At 36.6% G+C, this 20,529-nt stretch overlaps 1 protein-coding gene across 2 annotated transcripts in view; it reads left to right on the top strand.

The window, feature by feature from the left end:
- LOC112055133 (irregular chiasm C-roughest protein) overlaps positions 1 to 20,529 on the top strand; it is a 126,856-nt gene that overhangs the window by 43,959 nt on the left and 62,368 nt on the right. For both annotated transcript variants that reach the window (XM_052886729.1, XM_052886728.1), the window contains exon 2: positions 16,026 to 16,437. In XM_052886729.1, coding sequence (XP_052742689.1) covers positions 16,111 to 16,437 — 327 coding nt within the window. In that variant the 5' untranslated portion in view covers positions 16,026 to 16,110. The remainder of the gene's footprint in view (positions 1 to 16,025; positions 16,438 to 20,529) is intronic.

Genomic DNA, 20,529 nt, shown 5'->3' with positions numbered 1-20,529 from the left:
AGACTTCTTGACGTCACTTCTGTTCCGTGGCCCAACCAAAAGATCTTCCCAGCCCGCGGAACCCTGTTCAGCGGCGATAGGTCGATTCCTCTTCGGTTCTTGCCCGCGGAGACACTCTCTTGCTTGAGCTTTTCTTCAACTGATGTTTGCCGGCTCGTTGAATCCGGCTCGAAGGACCATGCACTGTGGTGGATTTTGGATGGTCCAAACCACAGGGAGTACGTAGAAATAAAACACGTTGTTCTTGAATAGTAGAGTTGCGTTCGCTTGTCGCTTCGAAAGAGAAATGCGTGCAAATGCTCGGTGTAGCCGAGTTTTATTAGCTGTAAAGCGTGCGCAATCTTTATTGTTTATTTCAACTAAAATACAATGTACAAACGAGACAAACTTATATGTTAGAGTGGGATGGATATATATATGAATGAAAGAGAGGTACGCTAGACAAAGATAGCTATATACCAGTCCCTACAAGGTCGCTGCATAGTTAACAGCTAACAAATATTTAAACTTATTCTATTGGGTAATAAAAGCCTGTTATATAATATGTTTATTTGTCGCTTATGTCTAAGGTAAACTATTTTAGTTATACAAAAGCTAACAAATTGGTATATACTATACTTATTATATACTTATCTTTAATGAAATATCTTTATTACGTTACAATCAAACTTATATACTAGACAATCAGGCTTATATACTAAAACAATCTTCAACAGAGTAACAGAGACGAATGGAAAAGATTGAGATTAAGGGAAAGTAGATGAGATGAGAAAGTCATACAAGTACCACTGATCCGTATCTTACGGTCGCATCGAACGAATTTTATCTATTGTAAAATTAAAAATCCGTTTGATGCTATGCGTCGGATACGTACGATGCGGATCTGTGGACGCCTGTCACAGTATATTACAGGATATATAGCAATTGATGAAGTCCTATTGCAAATCGGAATGTCTTTTCATTGACCAATTTAAGTAGGAATATTAGGATTTGCGATTTATTAACGTTTTTTTATGGAGTGTATGGCAAAATGCTCATAATATCACCCCCATTTTAGGGTTTTGAAATTTAAATATTCCTGGGATGAAACTTGTTTCATCAACTAAATCAAATCAAAACTCTGACTAAATCAAAATCTTTTGACTTAGTTGAGTTTGTATACTAGTTACTGAAAGATGTAACGAAAAATCGAAGTACTGTTAGACGCATAAAAGAACTTTGTTACAAAGAAAATCTCATGACACGCTAACTTAATCGCTATAACTATAGTTAATTTATGATTTCTGACATAAATCCCTACGAACGTACGTATGTACTACGTATAAAGTCATTATAAACATGTATATTTGTCTTTTTAAAAGTACCTATGTACCTATAAAAAGTAAAACAAGTCAAAAGTAAAAAATCATTTATTTCAATTAGGTTTAGTTTACAAATACTTTTGTAAATTAAGATCTATTATGTAATTGTAATAATTAGTCGAAAACTTAAAATTAAAGTAACGAGGGTTCCAAATGCGCCTTAGCCCGAGAAGAGCCCACAACAATGTTTATACTCGTTAGTATTTTTTGCAGCCAAAACCTTCAAATACTCATCTCTTTCTCTAGTATGCTGTAAGAGGCAAAGACCTCTTGACAGCGTACAAAAGCGATCAAGTGAAAGCTATTTAGCAACAAATGAGTTGTAGTGAGTTTAGCCGCCTGAAGTGGATGAGTTAGGGCGTCTCAAGCGCTCTCGGAAATAAACCCCGGACTAACCACCTGGAGCTTAGGAATGTTGCCTCGTATATGCGGTCTAAGACAAAGGCTTTAGCGGTAAGCATCTATACTAATATTATAAAGCTGAAGAGTTTGTTTGTTTGATTGAACGTGCTAATCTCAGGAACTACTGGTCCGATTTGAAAAATTCTTTCAGTGTTAGATAGCCTATTTATTGAAGAACGTTAATTAATTTTTTAATTTTTTAATAATGTTTTTTTTTTAATTTGACGTGGAACTAGCGGACGCCCGCGACTCGCGTGTAGTTCTGTTTTTCAAAACACTGAGGGATGAAAGTAGCCCCTGTGTTAACTCAGGGTATTCCATTCATACAGTCCAAACTTCAGTCAGATCGGTTCATTGGCTATGGCGTAAAGTAGTAACAAACATACAAAGTAACTTACATAAAACTTGCGCCTTTATAATATTATACTCCATACCAAAATAGCTGGCAATAAAGTACACTGACCTTTCGGTGGGTAATGCAGGGGTGACAAACTTTTTATCAGTGTTAAGATTATGACAAACTTTAACTAATAAATTTGCATAGACATAGGTTATTACTTTTAAGTTATACATGAATAATACTGAAATGATAAATAAGGTAAGTTAAGTTAGAGTAAAGATAGTTAAGTTATTTTGTTCACAACTAAATATTTTTAGCGCAAACTTAATTTATGTTAAGTTCTGACAGCCATTTTCCAATATAGAATTTCGACTAACTTAAACATGACTAACCTAAACTTTTATTATTTGTTTGTCTGTTTTTTTCAATGTATTAATTCTTAGGTTGTTAACTATTTTATTTTTAAGTCATTTTTCATATTAACTAAGAAGAAACAAGCAATGTAAAGATTTGTTAATGTTACCGAGAACCTTCTTTTTAGTCCGAAAATTTAACCGTTTCCCCTCGTGTGTGTTTTTACCTTTTTAATTAAAAAAAAAAAGATATGCCAAGCTCCTGTTGATTGCGGACCCCGGAAGGCCAATTAATTTATTAGAGTGCTTTTATCGTGGCTTTTATTGTATTTTTTAATTCCCGCCACACTAGAGCGGGGTGGGTTCGTGTCCCAACGCGTACTTCATTTTGTAAATTAACTCATTGCCTGGCGAATTTTGCTTTGACATGATGTCAATACTAGTTAGTATTAACTCCCTGAACTCCCTAACATTATTATAAAGAGAGCCGTGATAGCCCAGTGGATATGACCTCTGCCTCCGATTCCGGAGGGTGTGGGTTCGAATCCGGTCCGGGGCATGCACCACCAACTTTTCAGTTGTGTGCATTTTAAGAAATTAAATATCACGCGTCTCAACCGGTGAAGGAAAAACATCGTGAGGAAACCTGCATACCAGTGAATTTTCTTAATTCTCTGCGTGTGTGAAGTCTGCCAATCCGCATTGGGCCAGCGTGGTGGACTATTGGCCTAACCCCTCTCATTCTGAGGTTAGCCGAATATGGGTTGATAATCACGATTAACTCCCATGTTGTCTAGTGATTAACATGTACGGCGACTTATCTTGTGTTCGAGTTTAAAATATTGCGTATTTAAGTAATCTATTCTTAATATTATAAAGCTGATGAGTTTGTTTGTTTGAACGCGCTAATATCACAAACTACAGGTCTGATTTGAAAAATTCATTTATTGAGGAAGGCTATATTATCCCCGTATTCATACGGGTACGGGAACCACGAGGGTAAAACCGCGCGGCGTCAGCTAGTTACAAATATTCTCAATGAATAATATTCTATACTACTATTAGAAAAGTTTAAAATTTTATTTAGAAAAATGGTGTTCCAGCCTCATATCTCGAAGATCTAGTTAAAAAGTTTATTCCAGGCAGGATTGTCTTAAAACTAAATAAATATAGTCATATATATATTAGGTATAGTCATATTTATATTAGTCAAACAACAAACAAACAAAATATTGTTCTCATTTTGTCAAGTGATCCTTGACAGACAGACCTGATGACAGAATAGTTAAGAAAACCTCAATCGGCCGAGCCGGGGATCGAACCAAGGACCTTCGTTTTGTAAATCCACCGCGCATACCACTGCGCCGCGAAAGCCGTCAGTGATTATAAAAGAGATCCTATAAAGAGGGAGACTATGTAGTAAAGCCACTATAGTAGGCGTAGGGAGTTAATGATGAAAAACTGGTAGCTTATTTAATTACCCCATAATGAGCATTCAGTGTGGGATCAATAAAGAGATATTAACCTCAAATCGACATGACCAATCCATGTCCACACTTTATCACACCAATTAAAAATGTTTATCGTCTCAATCATCAGCATCGATAGTAAGTCCCTAGTTAAGGCGAACTATGCATGTCAGAAAATCTCGATATTAATTATAAATATATCTGGATTGGACTCATAAGGTTATTTATAAACATTGATTAAAATATAAGCGTCAAACTGCTTCAAAGTAAATTTTTAATCAATGTTTATAATTATGGTCACGGTACACCCGTGACCAAAAGTGTATCTTCGGTGAAAACGCGATTTGGCATATGAAGTTAAGATGTTATAAATAAATATTAGATTATTAAGTTATAGAGTGATGTTATATACTAATGATTTAAAACTTATTTCGTGGTAGTTTATTACGAATATTATTTAAACGGGTAGTAGGGTATACCACGATAGACGACGAGATTTTTAATGTCGATATTGACACGATATATACAGTTGCATGGATCGTGGTCACGACGGAACTGAAGTTTGCGAGATGCGAAATGTCATCAGCTGTTAGGGGCAGAACTGATCTACCCTCTTTCTTGTTCTTTTTTCAACAACCTCACGTTTTTGGCTGTTTCTGCAAACCAAACTCACGACATCGAATAACAAAAGCGATGTCGTGAGTGTGGTTTGCCAAAACAGCCAAAAACGTGATGTTATATACATACAACCTACAGATTTACTCAAAATATTATGGACTAACTAACACAACTCGTACCAATAGTTCCAGAGAATAACGCGTTAAACCAAACAAAGTCTTTAGCTTTATCAATACACTAGCAACCCGCCGCGGCTTCACAAAGGCTCTATGTATATTGTACATATTAATATTACAAGTCTATACTACAGGATACCTTTATGGGATACCCCAACGAGACAAAACGTACGTCCTCCAGCCGCTAGGCCTTCGCTTTTTAAATTTCTGATATATTTTCTGTACATATTATGTATGTACTTAATAAAAAAAACCCTTCTTTTGAATCTCTATAGCTAAAAACTGCATTAAAATCCGTTTAGTTTAAAAGATCTAAGCGAACATACATCGGAAGCGACTTAATATTTTTATTATCTGTTTGTCTATCAGTCTGTTTTCCCGAGCTAATCTTTGGAATGGCTGGACCGATTTAAATAGAATTAATTTAAATCCATGGTTCCCTCGGGATTTGTACAAACTTAATTTCGCGGCTAAATCACGGACGTCTGCTAGTAAATAAACAAGACTATCACACTAATATATTCCTCTTCTGTGGCTACAGAAGAGATTTGGCTGAAATTTGGAATAGAAATAAATTTTACTCTGAATGAACACATAGCCTACTTTTCATCCCGGAAAATTCATAGTTCCCGCGGGACTTATGAAAAACTGCATTCCACGCTCCCAAAGTCACGGGTGTCCGCCAAAAAATTACTCATATGTGTAACTATTCGCCTTAACATAATAACAAAGTAAAATTTTCAATGAAATATCGCATAAAGTAAATTTAACCGATAATGATGCGTTTTTATTGGTGGATTTATTCAAGCGCCTGTAATTATCACGGGAAGTCGATCGTAAACATAAATACGCAGTAAAACGTACAAATTAATAACGGTAGCTTTATATATTGCTGGAGAGTTAGCAGCCAGACCTTCATCATTTCATAAAAACTGTTTTTTTTTCCGATTGTGTAAATACCGATGATGAATTTCTGATAGCATGGATGATTTGACGGCCTCCGTGGCGCAGTGGTATGCGCGGTGGATTTACAAAAGCGAGGTCCTAGTTTGATCCCCGGCTGGGCAGATTGAGATTTTCTTAATTTGTCCAGGTCTGGCTGGTGGGCCGGCCGTGGCTAGTTACCACCCTACCGGCAAACCCGTACCGCCAAGCGATTTAGTGTTCCGGTACGATGCCGTGTAGAAACTGAAAGGGGTGTGGATTTTCATCCTCCTCCTAACAAGTTAGCCCACTTTCATCTAAGACTACATCATCACTTACTATCAGATGAGATTGTAGTCAAGGGCTAACTTGTAAATAATTAAAAAAAAATCAAGGATCAAGGAGTATGAAGCGAAATTAAAATTATGATTTACTAGGTAGTTAAGCAAAGTTGCTATGATGTTTACATCTACCTCAAGGATCCGTAGAATCATAGGTAGATGTTCAATATTTTATAACCATTGAAGAGGTTTTCTATATTTATAACAATTATTAATTAATTCTGCTGCACACCACAATGTTTAGAGATAAATATTACGCCAATGTTAAATTAACAAAATGCGCAAATGGTAGATCCACTAGTTTCTCATGATTTTCAATGTCAGAGGAGTCATCGTAAGGCTCCTTCAGCGGCGGAGGTTTAGGCGGAAGCATCGCCTGACAGGGCTCGAAGGCAGAAGCAGAAGAAGAGATGAGTGGAACGAATATATAAGGCCGTCTCTTCTGAGAATCGGATCTTGTCAGGCAAACACTTGACTTCATGGTAAACCTTCGATTCGACATTTAAACAAGAAATTTAAAGTTTTATCTCAAAGAGTGTTTTTCAAAGGGTTGCTTCAAAGTGGTGACACCAAAAATGGTGACTGGGGATATAATTTCTCATGTTATGCTGAGGAAAATTTAAAAAAAAACTAGCGGACGCCTGCGACTTCGTTCGCCCTTAGACTTCTTTGATTCGTGTCTATCGCAAAATACGCTTTTTAGTGGATATCTACTACTATAAACTACCTCCCTGCCAAATTTCACCTTTGTACATCACGCTATTTTCGAGATTTTGAGACGAATGAATGACCTTTCGTATTTATTTATTAAGATGACATTATAAAACAATACAGCATGGTTGGAAAGCATGAGCACAAACTTTCAGCTTTTCTGACGGCTTTCTTAGTCCAGGTCTGGTTGGAGGCGTCGGCCGTGGCAAGTTACCACACTACCGGCAAAGACGTACCGCCAAGCGATTTAGCGTTACTGTACGATGTCACGTAGAAACAAAAAAGGGGTGTGGACTTTCATCCTGCTCCTCACAAGTTAGCCCGCTTCCGTCTTAGATTGCATCATCACTTACCATCAGGTGATATAGTAGGCTAATATTGTAAAAAAATTTAAAAAAAAAAAAATAAGCTCTTAAAAATAAGCTTTTTTTTTAAAAAAAGAAAGAAAGAAAGAAAAAACATTTATTCCAAAAATTGTGCCAAACATTACAACCATCATATTTACTTACTAACTTAATTTTATATATTTGGCACAACCTTAAAATAGGATTCAGCTCAGCATTGTGCTGCATGTTCCAAGCAAATGCATGGACACACAGCGCTGATTTTCAGCTGAAGACTATCACACTAATATTTTATAAAATATATTTTATATAAAATATCGAAGGTCTAGATGCTCTGGCTCCTAGTCTAATATTGCTGTCTACCGCCGCTTGAGCCGATACCTGGTATTAATATTGTTTTATGTGGTTGTAAATAAATTTGTAATAAACCTTGCCTCAAAATCTTGCATGTCAGAAATAATTAATTTTATGTTTTAAACAAAATTTATTATTTTAGGTAGGTACATATTATATCTCTGTATCTCTGCGTGATCAGATCCGAAATGAGGAGCGGACATAGCTCAACGTGTCGCGAAGCTGAAGTGGCAATGGGGGGGGAGGCACATATTTCGAAGAGCCGATGGCCGTTGGGGTCCCAAGGTGCTAGAATGACGACCCCGCACTAGAAAGCGCAGTGTTGGTCGACCCAAGTGTTGTTCATGTGGATTGAAGACATCAAGCGAGTCGCAGCGATTCGCTGGAGGTAGGCGGCTCAGTATCGTGATGTTTGGAAGTCCCTACAAAATGCCTGTCAACAGTGGACGTCCATCGGCTGATATGATGATGATGACACGAGTATATGGACTATGCGGGTGATACCGTGGGATGTATGCTAGTTAAATAAACCCCTATAGGTATTTATAAGGCAACCTAGTTGAATGAGCGAGCAATTTTAAATGATAATCTCCCGATACGGGTACGCGAAAAATAACTGTACGATCATGCCTTGGAACTGGTCCAGATAGTGGAACAAAATCGACCCTTTGGCAAAGTAAATCGAGTTCTAATTGTATTGAATAAGGTTCAATTTGAATATTGGAAGCCCAAGTCCAATTCAAGTTACGAATTAAGTCCTTTGACGTCGCAAATCTTTGTAGTCAGATAATTTCGGCCTTTCTATTGCTTGTTTTAAACTAGTAATTGAATTTTCGTTCGCTACGTTTTTCGACTACAAAATAGGAATTCTCGGGTAAAGATGTTTTTCGCTACACTACCTTTAACTATTGCTTATGTTTCCTAACCTATACATCATTAACAACCCATATTCGGCTCACTGCTGAGCTCGAGTCTCCTCTCTGAATGAGAGGGTTAGGCCAATGGTCCACCACGCTGGCCCAATGCGGATTGGCAGACTTCACACACGCTGAGAATTAAGAAAAATCTCTGGTATGCATGTTTCCTCACGATGGTTTCCCTTCACCGTTTGAGACACGTGATATATAAAGGTACATGCCCCGGACCGGATTTAAAGCCACACCCTCTGGAATCGGAGGCAGAGGTCATAGCCACTGGGCTATCACGGCCTAACCCAACCTTACCTATTAGCGGTTGTTTAAAGGCTTATACAACTGGGTTCACTAGGTAATTTGTTCAGTTAAGGTTCGATGGGTTCCCGGAATGGAATACGAACTTTTTTTTTACAAAAATGTCTGTCTGTCCTTTGTCAGTCCAAGTAGCATTTAACATCGTGTGAACAAAAAAGTCGGTAGATATAATTATATAATGATTTATTTATTTTGCTATCATCCGCGAAAATTCGGCGAACCCATGCGACAACGTCACCCAGGTCTGACAAAATACTCTCTACGTACGTTTCACCCCGAAACCGGAGCATCCTCAGGATATGTTGACTCTACAACGTGCAATTGCAGGTTGTCGCATGGGTTCGTCGACTTTTCGCGGATGATAGCAAAATAAATAAATCATTATATAATCATGATGAACTTCCGCAAAGTAACGCCTGCTTCTATCCAATATCGGTAGATATAGTTAGAGAAACATTATTGTCCGCCAATCCACATTGAGGCAGCGTTGCGAGCTTAACTTCATGATGATGATGATGATGATGATGATGATGATGATGATGATAATGATGATGATGATTAATGAATAAAGTTCATAATATTGTTTACAAATTGTCTGATAAAACACAGATATTATGTTTTTCAATAAGTTGAAAGTTTTTTTCAATCACAACATTTTGGCGTGACAATGTAAAAGCAGACAGACATTGTTGACTTTCGTATATATAATAATTATTCCATTATCTACATATATACAATGTTACAAAGCATTTAATAGTTTTGAAGTAATCTTTCAAATCCATTTAATGCTGCTATATCACTAAAAGGTATTATCTTCACAAGGGAATTGTATTATGTTCTACAACTCTACTCCACAGGGGGATTCCATAATGATTCACACGGGCTTAGAGACCATTCACACGGAGTATTGTACACGCGAAGAAACGTTTGTATCACGAACCCGCGTTTACGACGCCACATAGCTCCAAGTATTTACAATATTCTAAGTTTGTTTATTATACATATATATTAAAAAGGTCAGCTGAAATTTTGTGATTCCAAAGTTTTACTTTTAAAATTAAACGCGGCATAAAGGAAACATCAAAATTTTTAGTGTGTTTGAAGCGCGTGTTTGTAAAGAGCCAGGTTAAACGAGTCAATTATGACTTTTGACTGAAATTTCAGTTGAGTAACTGAAATATTCACTGAACCTGGAAAATACAGCGTATTAAACTAATAATAATCCTGACTGATCTTTGATGATGGCGGTAGTTAGTGGTAACTTACTATAGGCGGACTAGGCCAGGTACCAGTCCAGACGTATATCGATTTAAGTAAAATAAATTCATTAAAATATAAGCTACTTCACCGTATAGACCCTGAAACTGAATTAATACCATTTAGCAGTAATTGTATTTTAGAGTTTTGTATCGATACAAACGCTCAGCTTATAATAATCGATGTGACTGTTATGCTTCATTTTCAGTGACTGAATATAGTTTTAAGCGTTAACTGCGCGTTTAAAATACGCCGTGTGTTAGACCCTTAAGCTCGGGTTACTACAAAGAATAGGTATGTACTTCTGTAGTAAAAAGTTAAACCATTGTTCGCCTGAACTTACATCTTGGGTAGGAACTCGTAGTTTACCGTTGCTGGAGTTTATACTTTATATGGAATATTGTCCTCAATTGTTAGTGACAATCCGGATCGTGTGGTGGATTCTTTTCATTCTTATATCTGAGAAATAATATTTTCTTTTAAAATAATATTATATTTTCCATATCTTCTAAATATACCCAACATTTAGTTTCCCATTCGCCAACGGAAATACATTATTAGATAGAAGGAGCCGTGATAGTCTAGTGGATATGATCTCTGCCTACGATTCCGGAGGGTTCGAATCCGGTCTGGGGCATACACCTCCAACTTTTCAGTTGTGTGCATTTTAAGAAATTAAATATCACGTGTCTCAAATGGTGAAGGAAAACATCGCGAGGAAACCTGCATACCAGAGAATTTTCTTAATTCTCTGCGTGTGTAAAGTCAGCCAATCCGCATTGGGCCAGCCGCTTGGTGGACTGTTGGTCTATCCCCTCTCATTCTGAGAGGAGACTCGCGCTCAGCAGTGAGTCGAATGGGTTGATAATGATGATGAGTTTTGTGTTAGGAGTATTTGCAATAATAAAAGTTTTGTGCGTGTGTGTGTGGGCGTGGATTGAACCTCACATCATGGTGTTCATTCCGCCCCCTTTACCGTTAAGTTATTGTTGATAATAGGGTTATATAATGAGAGCCGTAATAGCCCAGTTGTAAGTAAGCACCTGATGACATTTTTGACATGTGATCTCAATGTTGATCTGTTAGCATTAAATATATAGTAAACTAGTAGCCGCGCAGTTTTAGCCGCGTAGTTCCTGTTCCCGTAGGAATACGGGGATAATATATAACATTCCTCAATAAATGGGCTATCTACCACTGAAAGAATTTTTCGAATCGGACCAGTAGTTCCTGAGATTAGCGCGATCAACCAAACAAACAAACAAACAAACTCTTCAGCTTTATAATATTAGTATAGGAATTACTGACAATAGCTATTCGTGTAACTGTACAAAACATACATCAAAGTTAGTGAATTGGCCTGCTAATTTCGAGTTCTGAGTTGGGCTTTATAATATTTAGCTTTTGAAGCTTCAAAGAATTTCTCAGTATTTGCTCGGATGTTGATGCTGTTAAAGCCCACGATAATCTATACTAGAGATAGGATATTAGCGCATAAACTGAGGCGGACAAATGTGCATAATTATTGTCTTAATTTCATTTAGTCGCTTATAAACAACGAAAGTTATTTAAACACAATATAATACCTAAATATTGTCTACAACATCGAGTTGTGTGTTAAAAAAGTGTAAAAACTATATATACATAAATATATAATGTAAGTACACACAAAATTAAAAATTAAAATTGTGGATGTGTGTGCTCATAGGAGTCTCTAAACTCGAATTACTTTTTGCGGTGATTTTGTAGGCACGTAACATATCTATAGTATAAAATAATCATTCATATTCATCTATTTGTTGAGAATACACAGATAATTATGCATTTGACCAGAAATGGTGGAAAAGACACAATTAAAATAAATTAAAATAAACTTAAATTGTGAAGGTACCTATGTTTAGAAATTAATTAAATTATATTATAAATGTCAAATATAAAAGTAATTGTAAATCAAAATGTCATAAAAATAAAATATAATAATTGAATTAATAAATGTACCAACACAGTTTTTATATAATAAAATTTTAACATTGGTTAAATCACATACATCAAATGGCTGTTTTTAATCATTAATTAGTAATAACATTACATAAGATCGTGAGCGGGACACTGTCATATGTGTGATATTTAAATTATATAATTATAATAAATTCATACTTTTGCATTTCCCTAAAATTATTTCGCAACAATGTTATGACTCCCCGGTGGTAATACTCGTAGCGTTCTAGTCAAAGATATTTACTTAGAGCAGAGAAGCCATAATGAAATATAAATACGGCTGAATCTCACGTGATAATGTCGAACTATGTAACTGTGGACCTTATTAGAAGGCTCAAAGTCACTCAGCGGGTGATGGAGCGAGCTATGCTTGGAGTTTCTCTGCGTGATCGAATCAGAAATGAGGAGATCCGCAGACGAACCAAAGTCACTGACATAGCTCAGCAAGTCGCGAAGCTGAAGTGGCAGTGGGCAGGTCACATAGTTCGAAGAGCCGATGGCCATTGGGGTCCCAAGGTGCTGGAATGGTGGCCCCGCACCAGAAAGCGTAGTGTTGGTCGACCCCCCACCAGGCGGACTGACGACATCGAGCGAGTCGCAGCTATTCGCTGGATGCAGGCGGCTCAGTATCGTGATGTTTGGAAGTACACACAGAAGCCTACAAAAGGCTTAAGTCCCGCAGTGGACGTCCATCGGTTGACATGATGATGATGTATAGCTAGTTTGTCTCAAGCCGCGTTGCATTAACAAGCTCATAACTAAGAGCCTCGTGTGGGTTTGAATTTGAAGCTATGATTCTCATGATATTGAATCATTATTTTAAAATAATACACACAATAGCTTAAATTCTAAAGTAGAGAGGTTATCGTCACGTTTTCAGTACTAAAATGTTTTTATTTGTTTGTATGAGGTACTTTCTTAGTTTTATATTAACATTGTCAGAATATTTAAAATCTAATATTTACTCTTGACTGACATCTCAAACTTGGAACCGCACGACACACTTAAATAGAGTTAACACAAGAACACACAAGAAGTTAACAATTTTGTGTTAATTAGTAATTTTGTGATACAACACAATCTAGCTAACAGGCCCAATATTCTATAGTCCTATCTATACCTAATGTAACCTTTAAATAGTCTTTGTTTTTATTACATTTGTATGCAAATTCTGTAATATAATAATTGAACTCTTCCTCCCATGAATTATGTATGGGAATAGTTAATTTAAGCTACTAAGTTTAATTTACTTGAGTGTTTCCGGTATGCAGAACTCATTCATCATCATCACAGTGTTTATGCACGCTCCAAGGTACCTAATACGTAAGCTTATTTTTTGAAGTTTTTTCTATGAAGCCTTCCCTTCATAGAAAAGGAGAAACTTAGAACTTAAGCTAAAACATGTCAAGTCAAAATGTAAAAAATAAAAAGCCGTCATAACCAGACCTTTGCAATTTTATTAAAGATGAAAGTTTTTCTATATACGCGTTTTAATAGTAAGGTCCATGTCCCGGTCATAGAGAGCCGGTAATACCGACCGGTACAGAAACGAAAAGCCTCCCGCTGAAAATGTCGTCTTTGCAACAGTTCCAATTATTTAGTGTCTCCGTATTTATCTTCACTTTCTAATTCGTTCCTTATTACAAACATATTTGTGAAGGGTGAACGCAACTATCTATATCTATAGTAATATATAAAGCTGAAGAGTTTGTTTGATTGAACTCGCTAATCTCAGGAACTACTGGTCCGATTTGAAAAATTCTTTCAGTGTTAGATAGCCCATTTATTAAGGAAGGCTAAAGGCTATATATTATCCCCGTATTCCTACGGGAATAAGAACTATGCGGGTAAAACCGCGCGGCGTCAGCTAGTTAAACAATATTTGAAGAGGTTACAACAATTTTCTACATACTCGTTTTAATAGTAAGGTCCGTGTCCCGGTCATAGAGAGTCGGTACTACCAACCGGAACGGATACGGAAGTCCTCTGCTGAATGCGGTGCAGTAGAAACTGCCGTCTTTGCAACGGAGCCGAATTATTTATTAGTGTGTTCATTCTACGGCGCGGTACCGGACGGGTTTATGTATTTTAGAATTTATAACCGGGCTGTGTGTCTTGGAGTGTATTGATTTAGTGGTCGCTTGCTCGGATTTAAGATAACTGTCTGCCTGTTTCGTTTATTTTTATTTGTCAAAGAATTTGTCAGGATATACAGAAGTTTTGGCAAATACTTGCTGTTTGCTGCGTTATCAAAGATATCTTGATTAACGTCCTCTTTGACACTTTAGCATAAATGGCTGGAGTGTAGCGATAGCTTTAACAAGCACGGATTAATGATGGTAAGATAACTGTCTGCCAGTATACCTTAGAAATGACTTGCTCTTTACCTCGTTGTTGTGTTGTTGAAAGCCCGGGAACACTGAGAGCGTCAACAACTCGAGGACGTATCTTCCTTAGGTGACAGATTCCCCGTATCCATCACGGAGGTCCTCGTCAAAGAAATCTTTACCTTTTACGTCAATGTTCCCTTTGACATTTTGGCTCCTTCGTCTGGAGTATGCCTAAAGGTAAATGGTATAACCAAACTTTCGTTTAGAAGTCCTTGCATCACTCGCTGTAATGTTTGTTTAGGAGTTCTTATGTTTGTCTTCCGTCTCCATCATCAGACAATAAGGCTCTATAGTCCATATTATCTATACTAATATTAGAAAGAGGTAAAGTTGTGATTTTGAAGGAGGGTAATCTCTCGATCTACTAAACCTATTTTGAAAATTCTTTTTCCACTAGAAAACCACGTTATTGGGTATTGTCCTCGTGTCTCACGGGAACTGAAACTACGCAGGTGAAACTGCGAGGCATCGGCCAGTTATTTATGTATTTCTTAATGAATTTCATTTGAAATACTTTCACAATCCAATACACAGATGGGTGAATGTCGTTTCCAAATTAGATCATCTACTATTAATCAGTTAACTTCTATGAATTGGGATGTTGAACGTGCATTCAAATCAAGTGACTCGTTTGATACATCTGCAACGTGCCCACATGAAATAATGATATAATTTGCTAAATTGTCGCCTTTATGATATATTTCCGTCGGCGATGTTGAATTGGGGTAATTATTCATGGCCGCCGCTGTGATGAACGCCCGGCGGCTTTATTTTTGCGGTGTAATTTAATATTTGCACGCGCGTACACTAAAATATTGGTGTACCTACGAGTGTGTTTCGTTCATATTTCATTCGTTCGTTATCAACCCATATTCTGCTCACTGCTAAACTCGAGACTCCTCTCAGAATAAGAAGGATTAGGCCAACAGTCCACCACGCTGGCCCAATGCGGATTGGCAGACTTCAAACACGCAGAGAATTAAGTAAAATGCTAGGTTTCCTCACGATGTTTTCCTTCACCGTTTGAGACACGTGATATTTAATTTTCTTAAATACACACTACTGAACAATTGGAGGTGCATACCTCGGACCGAATTCGAACCCACCACCCTCCGGAATCGGAGGCTGAGGTCATATACACTGGGCTATCACGTATCTCATATTTATATATTTATGTACAATATTATACTTCCTTCGATTCGGAGAGCGTAGGTGTGAATCCGGGAAATGCACCTCCAACTTTTCAGCTATGTGCATTTTAAGAAATTAAACATCACGTGTGTCAAACGGTGAAGGCAAACATCGTGAGCAATTAACCTGCATACCTGAGAATTTCCTTAATTCTCTACGTGTGTGAAGTCTGCCAATCCTTATTTGGCCAGCGTGGTGGACGAAGGTCTAAGGCTATATATTATCCCCGCATTCCTACGGGAACGAGAACCGCGCTGGTGAAACAGCGCGGCGTCAGCTTGTGTTATCTAGTCGTATTTCATCAATATTGATATTATATAATTAATGTTTAAATATCAAAGGCATTCCAACCTTAAGATTGACAATAAATAATTCTTTTAAATTGGTATACAACTAAATAGTTCTTTAAAAAAATAATTATCATCATTTTCATCATTAATAGATAGATGTCCATTGTCCACTGCTGGAGATAGTAAATATTCGATCTTGACTACGCGGGCTTAGTCCTCGAGCACCCAGCAACTCTTTGCTAATATAATCTAAAGTATTATTTCTTTTTTTTTTCAGATGAAACCTAGAAAGAAATGCAGATGAAGAAAAAGCATCAATGATTTAAACTTATGGCTATAAAAGTCAAAATCAACAAGTCAAAATGGATGCAGAAGAAACAGATACAGCTGTATTTGAAACAGATATTTTTGATGAAAATGGAGATATTTTACTTGAAAATAAGAAAGCAGATCAGAAGCTAACAGACAAAACAAGAGATGTAGATATACGTATAGATAATTGTAAAAGTCCAAAAATACTAACAAATGCTGCCAAATCCAGAATAACTAGTAGACATGCAAATCCACTATTTTTATTATTGAGGATAGTTTTTGAAACGTTTTTAATGAAGAGATTGGTTTTTCTATTGTTCTTAACACAATATGTAAGCGGATACCAGCAGAAGTTTGCGATCGAGCCACAGGATCAGGTAATTTTTTTTTACAGAACCTATTTATTCATCCTTAAATCGTGGTATTACTGAGGTTATATAGTTAGAACCTCAATATCAAAACATCAGTAAGATTCCGAGTCTAGATTGTGTCTGACATTTAAATACGCGCGAAATGCATGTCACCGGAAGCGTGGAAGTAAATTAAAATTTCATTAAGTCTCGAGTTCTGGGAACTTTGAAATTTTTCATAGTTGCGATGGCATAAATAAAAATGCACCTAGCGTTTCGCAGTCACGTCGACGTTTGCTTGGAATAACAGTTAAGCAGGCGAAATTTAATTTTTGCTCTGGACGTTCTTCATTTGCGAATGTTTCCGGTATTTTTAAAAAATTCAAGGGAAATTTGGACAAGATATGACGTGGCATTTTTTTCTAACGGATCCTAGTGAAACACCTTGTGCTGACCACTAAGTTCATGTATGTACCTATTTCATAGATATTTTAATATGTCATCTACCTTTATTTATTAAGAAGTCTCCACATAAAATATTACAAGTAGGTACACAATAAAAATGTCGATTTAATATTTTCCGATGTTGGAAAACCGTAAATAATCCAAGAAAAACCTCCCCAACGTCTCCGCTGGGAGTAGGAATTTTTAATATCCGTTGATATTTTCAATACAACCAACTTCAGTCAACTTGCACTGTTTATGTAAAACGTAAAGCTGTATGCACGATGTATTAAAAACATCGCGACTATTTACTTTGTAACTACATTGTATTTTCATTATTAAGTTTGAAAAACTTTTTAATTTTTCTGCCGTTTTGAATAATTTGTGATAATTTATTTTTTTAAAGTAATTTACTTAGTATATGCTAATATTTTGGTATACGTGAAGAGTTTATAATTTAAAATATTTTAGTAATAGTAAAGACTTAACACCTAGTCTTTCCAAATAGTCATAGTTGTCGTTCCAAAAATGTTTTTATACTTGAAATAAATGAATTTTGATTTTGTGTATCGTTGATAAACACATGGTGAAATTTTCAAGACTCTCCTTTCTGGTCTGCCCTTCTCTGGAGGAGAGTAGATATAGAGCTTAAACCAATCTCGTTGTTTTAAGCTCTATTTTTTGACTGGTGGGGTAGTTAGCAATCTACCAGCAAAGACGTATCGCGAAGCGATTTAGCGTTCATGTACGATGTCGTGTTGAAACCGAAAGGGGTGTGGATTTCATCCTACTCCTAACAGGTTACCTCGCTTCCATCTTTGATTGATTGTATCCCCTTACCATCAAGTGAGATTGTAGTCAAGGGCTAACTTATAAATAATAAAAAAAAGAAAAAGAAGCGTGTTTGACTCTTTAACTATTATTATTCTACGCAGGAATGTTACTGGTTAAATATACTCATTTTCTAAGTTAGTCCTATTATACTCATAGACTGCGTCGTCTCTTAAGATCAACTTAAGCGTTAACTTAAAAAAAACTTATTCCTATAGTCTTTGTTAGTGGATACCCAGTGGATATGACCTCTGCCTCCGATTCCGGAGGGTTTAGGTTCGAATCCGTTCCGGGGCATGAACCTCCAACTTTTCAGCTGTGTGCATTTTAATAAATAAAATATCACGTGTCTTAAACGGTGAAGGAAAACATCGTGAGGAAACCTGTATAACAGAGAATTTTCTTAATTCTCTGTGTGTGTGAAGTATGCCAATCCGCATTGGGCCAGCGTGGTGGACTATTGGCCTAACCCCTCTCATTCTGAGAGGAAATTCGAGCTTAGCAGTCAGCCGAATATGGGTTCATAACGACGATAGTCCTTGTTACACAGCGTTCCTTATACACGCGCCCTAACTAAAGCAAGGTTTCGAATCGGGTGGAAAGTTTGATTTATGGAATGGAATTTCCTAAATTAATATTCTGAGGTCCCGCAACTTTGATTTTCGGTCGCTCCTGAGGGATTCGGATTTATTTATTAGACGGGGACCCTTTTTGATTTAAATCGGCTAATTGAGACGGTCAGGGAATTTGTTTAGGCACGGAAGCCGTGTAAATCAAATAGATACGTTTGCCTTCAAATAATATAATGAGAGATTTGTTAATGTTTTGAGATCGTTAAGAATTGTGAGAATTATATTTTACGCCTACGGAAATGGGGTTTTATGTTTTTTTATTACATAAATGAATATCTCTGTTTTGCTGTGGTTAGTTAATGTAACTCTGAACTTGATGTCTAGAGTCATAAATGTAGATATAAATTTATGATTAAGAACCCGGTATTGATTTTATATCAAAACGGCCTTATTCCGACAAAATAAGCGATATTAAGTTGAAATATATTCCAGTGCCTAACACTATAAAAACAAGCAGCTGGCTTAATCACTATTTAGTCTTTATTATCAACCTATTAAAATAAACATCAAATAAAATAAGAAATGTCATCTACCTACTATATCATATACCAGTAAGCACCGGATGACATTTTTACCAGAATCTCAATATGGTGTATGTCAACTAGCATACGTCAAAGATAGTGAATAAGCCTGCTGGTTTAAATTCAAATTCCGCTTGTTTTAAAATACTAGCTGTTTGGAACCATGCGGTTTCACCCGCGTGGTTCCCGTTCCAGTATATGGCCTTCCTCGATAAATGGGCTATCTAACACTGAAAGAATTTTTCAAATCGGACCAGTAGTTTCAGAGATTAGCTCGTTCAAACAAACAAACGAACTCTTCAGCTTTGTAATATTAGTGTAGATGTTCACAAAATACACCATGTCTATGAGTTTCACAAGTTAGGAATAGATACCGTACTAAAAAGTGTTTGATTCAGATCCCAATTTACGTGGAAACCTGCAATGGGACCTAACATCAGTAAGTTGGACTTCCATTACCATTTATCCGTTTTATGACCCCTCCACGCGAGCTCCTAAAAGATTATGTTATTCCATTATTACAACTGTAACATTTATGGCAGCTTTGGCACATGTTGGAGAGTATCATACGATATGTATGTAGTAGATAGGACATAGTGTAGAACAAGACAATTGGCTACTTTTTGCACGCGATATAACTAATAGAAAAATATGATCTTATGAGTTGTTAAGGTGTAATGTCTTCTTTACTTAAGCGATTATTTTGATGTTTTGCTTACATGCTATAGTATTTCAACAGAAAGGCATACATTTTTCGTTTAGAAAAAGAGATTAAAAGATAAAATGTGAAACGTTGGATAAAAAAATTGGTTTCTTATTTTGACAAAATAATAACTATTAAAAGACCAGTAGTGCTAACATTGGACCAACAACATAATCTTGTGCAGAGAAGTAGACAAATTTCAACCAACGGCGGTGCAACCGGAAATACCACTATCTCTTACATTGCGTTGGGACGAAAGAGATGGGACTGGGATAACTCCGCCGCCATTCGACGACATTTTGTCTATTTCTCTTCATTTGGTACTGTTAGCACTACAAAATCGTTTGTTTCAGTCTTTATTACCTTTAGAATTTTTCTAATAGCTATTCCTGAAAATCTATTAAGTAGTTTCAGAGACTAACGCTACGAGACATATTTGTTTATAATTATTGTTTAGGTGACATCGAAGAATTATTTTCTTTGATTAATGTCTACCTCCGACATTAATCAAAGATACAAGAAAATAATGCTATGCTAAACAATAAAGCGTTTTCATATTATGTGCATTCGTTCAAAGTCGCTGGCGTTAGTCAGTTATGTAAAAAATCAGTCTTTTTCCTGTCTACATTGCAAATAAATATCTATTGTACAGGTTACATGGTATTCTGTTTTAGCCTAATAAAAGCCGGGGTGGACAAAATGTCGGGCCCGCAGCGCACAGGGAATAATAGATGCTTTAAAATGGCAACATTTATGAATTCTCCGACAAAAGGGAAACATCTTTGCCGAGGCAAAGTGGATAGCTCTTATACTTACGTGAAGTTTTTTTCTGAATTTAATATCTTACGTTATGGACCTAGGTGAATCTTTTTATCATGATCATCATTATAAAGTCACTGTAGGTAGGGTAGGGTTTTCCCAATGGTGCGCACAAGAATTTTAACTAGGGTAGGCATTATCATCATCATCATATCACTATCAGCCGATG

This window comes from Bicyclus anynana, chromosome 18 (genome assembly GCF_947172395.1).
Source record: "Bicyclus anynana chromosome 18, ilBicAnyn1.1, whole genome shotgun sequence".
Lineage (NCBI taxonomy): Eukaryota > Metazoa > Arthropoda > Insecta > Lepidoptera > Nymphalidae > Bicyclus > Bicyclus anynana.
This window is presented reverse-complemented; position numbering and strand designations above follow the sequence as displayed.